General features: G+C 35.3%; 1 protein-coding gene across 2 annotated transcripts; it reads left to right on the forward strand.

Moving 5' to 3' along the window:
• Positions 1-92: 92 nt before the first annotated feature.
• On the forward strand, positions 93-1,339 carry LOC112457776. 2 transcript variants are annotated; one of them, XM_025021011.1, is made up of 2 exons: positions 93-420; positions 503-1,339. In XM_025021011.1, exons 1-2 carry the CDS (start codon positions 389-391, stop codon positions 1,236-1,238), a joined length of 768 nt encoding a protein of 255 aa, XP_024876779.1. In that variant the 5' UTR covers positions 93-388; the 3' UTR covers positions 1,239-1,339. The 2 variants fall into 2 exon arrangements, with proteins under 2 accessions (XP_024876779.1, XP_024876778.1); XM_025021010.1 differs by having other exon boundaries at positions 94-420; positions 499-1,339.
• Positions 1,340-1,673: the final 334 nt, after the last annotated feature.

A 1,673-nucleotide genomic window follows, 5' to 3' on the forward strand; every position in this document is an offset into this window, starting at 1 on the left:
AACAAACTTATTACATGGTGTCAGAAGTAAAAAAATAAGATAAATGGGTGCGTTCAGCCGATACTCCGCTAGCCCATGGTAGAAATACAAGGGTATGCTCATACCGTGTCAGACCACTGCGCATTCCCACCACTTTTATACAAACTTACGTCATATTCGTGTAGCATCGGAATGAATCGGATGTACTCGGTGATTCGCAATGGCTGCGTTCGCTCGGTTCGCTGTTTATGTCGAGTAATTCGTTTGTGATTATTACAGTGTACGCAATGGCGTGTAATGTGAAAGGGTGTGGGAACTATCCGGCAAAGACCAGAAAGATCGAAGGAAATAAAATAAAATATTTTTCCTTCCCAAAGGATCCAGCACTGTTTAATAAGTGGCGTCAAGCATGCGGAAAAGAAAATATTTCACCAAAATATGGTTTGTACTTTTGTATAGATTTCTCTTGTTTATTATTATAAGCATATATTTAAGAATCTTAAACCTTGTTTGCTTCAGCTAGGATATGTTCGAAGCATTTTGCTGATGAAGCTTTTACGAAGCCCTTACAACAACATCTACTAGGTTATTCACCTATACGAACTAGGAAGATACATCCTGATGCTATCCCGACGTTGCATCTCCATGCAGTACCTCCACTAACATCAAACGAAAATGTGTTAGCTGAAACAATGCCTTTGCCTGTATCAAATGAAGTTTCGATGGATGTTGAACAGACACCAGCATCGTCCAGTATAGAAGAACAGACACCAGCATCGTCCAGTACAGAAGAACAGACAGCAGCATCGTCCAGTACAGAAGAACAGACACCAGCAAAATATAAAGCAAAATATATAGCCGGATACGTAGCATTTAGATTTAAAAGCACAGATAAAACATTAGGTATTGAAACGCGCCAATTGGAAACAACGGGTGACCAAGATTGGCTGCAAGTTATTTCGCGAGGAAAATGTATGTATCCGAGTGACAAATTATTACAATGTGCTCGTATAATGAATATTGAGTTTGCTAAATATCACGGATCCAGTTTGAATAAAGAAAATCTTATATTTCATAACTTAGCAAAAATAATAGAACCACAATTGAAAATTAAAATACCGAGAGAGGCATTACTATGCCTCATTAGGACTAGGACATATATTAGGCTGCGCGAAATGAACCGAGCGATTGCAAGCGCAAATCACAGGCAAAAAAGAAGAAAGATGTCAAAATTTACTAATAAAAAACCTGTATATTAAATATTTGCATTTATTGTTATTTGATCTTTTATCTGCATCTTTCCTCTGCATATATAGTTCTTTATGTCGTACGCCACAATATATTTTTGTTTTGCGTCTCAGCTGACAATTCTTTTCCAATCGTTTTCCGACCAGTTTTGATTAAAACTAATAATTCGCAGAATTTTAATAATAAATGACTGGAAATTAAAATCTCGTTTTATGTGAAATTTTTCCGTACGTCGCAATGATTTTTATTCAATGCACACAATTCTTTTTTTCTTAATAATAATAATATTTTCTGTAATATCATATATTTAGACAAATCCACATAAAATAATTATAAAATTCGTCAAATAACAATAACGTTTCTAACATCTACAACGAGAGACAAATTCGGGAAACGATGAGCGTTTATCCGTATGTCACGTGCGTTTTTTTTATATTTATATATTT

The sequence above is a fragment of the Temnothorax curvispinosus genome, unplaced genomic scaffold (genome assembly GCF_003070985.1).
Source record: "Temnothorax curvispinosus isolate PA1 unplaced genomic scaffold, ASM307098v1 QBEX01008242.1, whole genome shotgun sequence".
Lineage (NCBI taxonomy): Eukaryota > Metazoa > Arthropoda > Insecta > Hymenoptera > Formicidae > Temnothorax > Temnothorax curvispinosus.

Excerpts from the sequence above, each read along its gene's own strand:
- LOC112457776 (XM_025021010.1), top strand. The coding sequence starts at position 228 with ATGTCGAGTAATTCGTTTGTGATTATTACAGTGTACGCAATGGCGTGT. Across the intron at positions 421-498 it reads AAATATTTCACCAAAATATG|CTAGGATATGTTCGAAGCAT; the intron begins GTTTGTACTTTT and ends TGTTTGCTTCAG.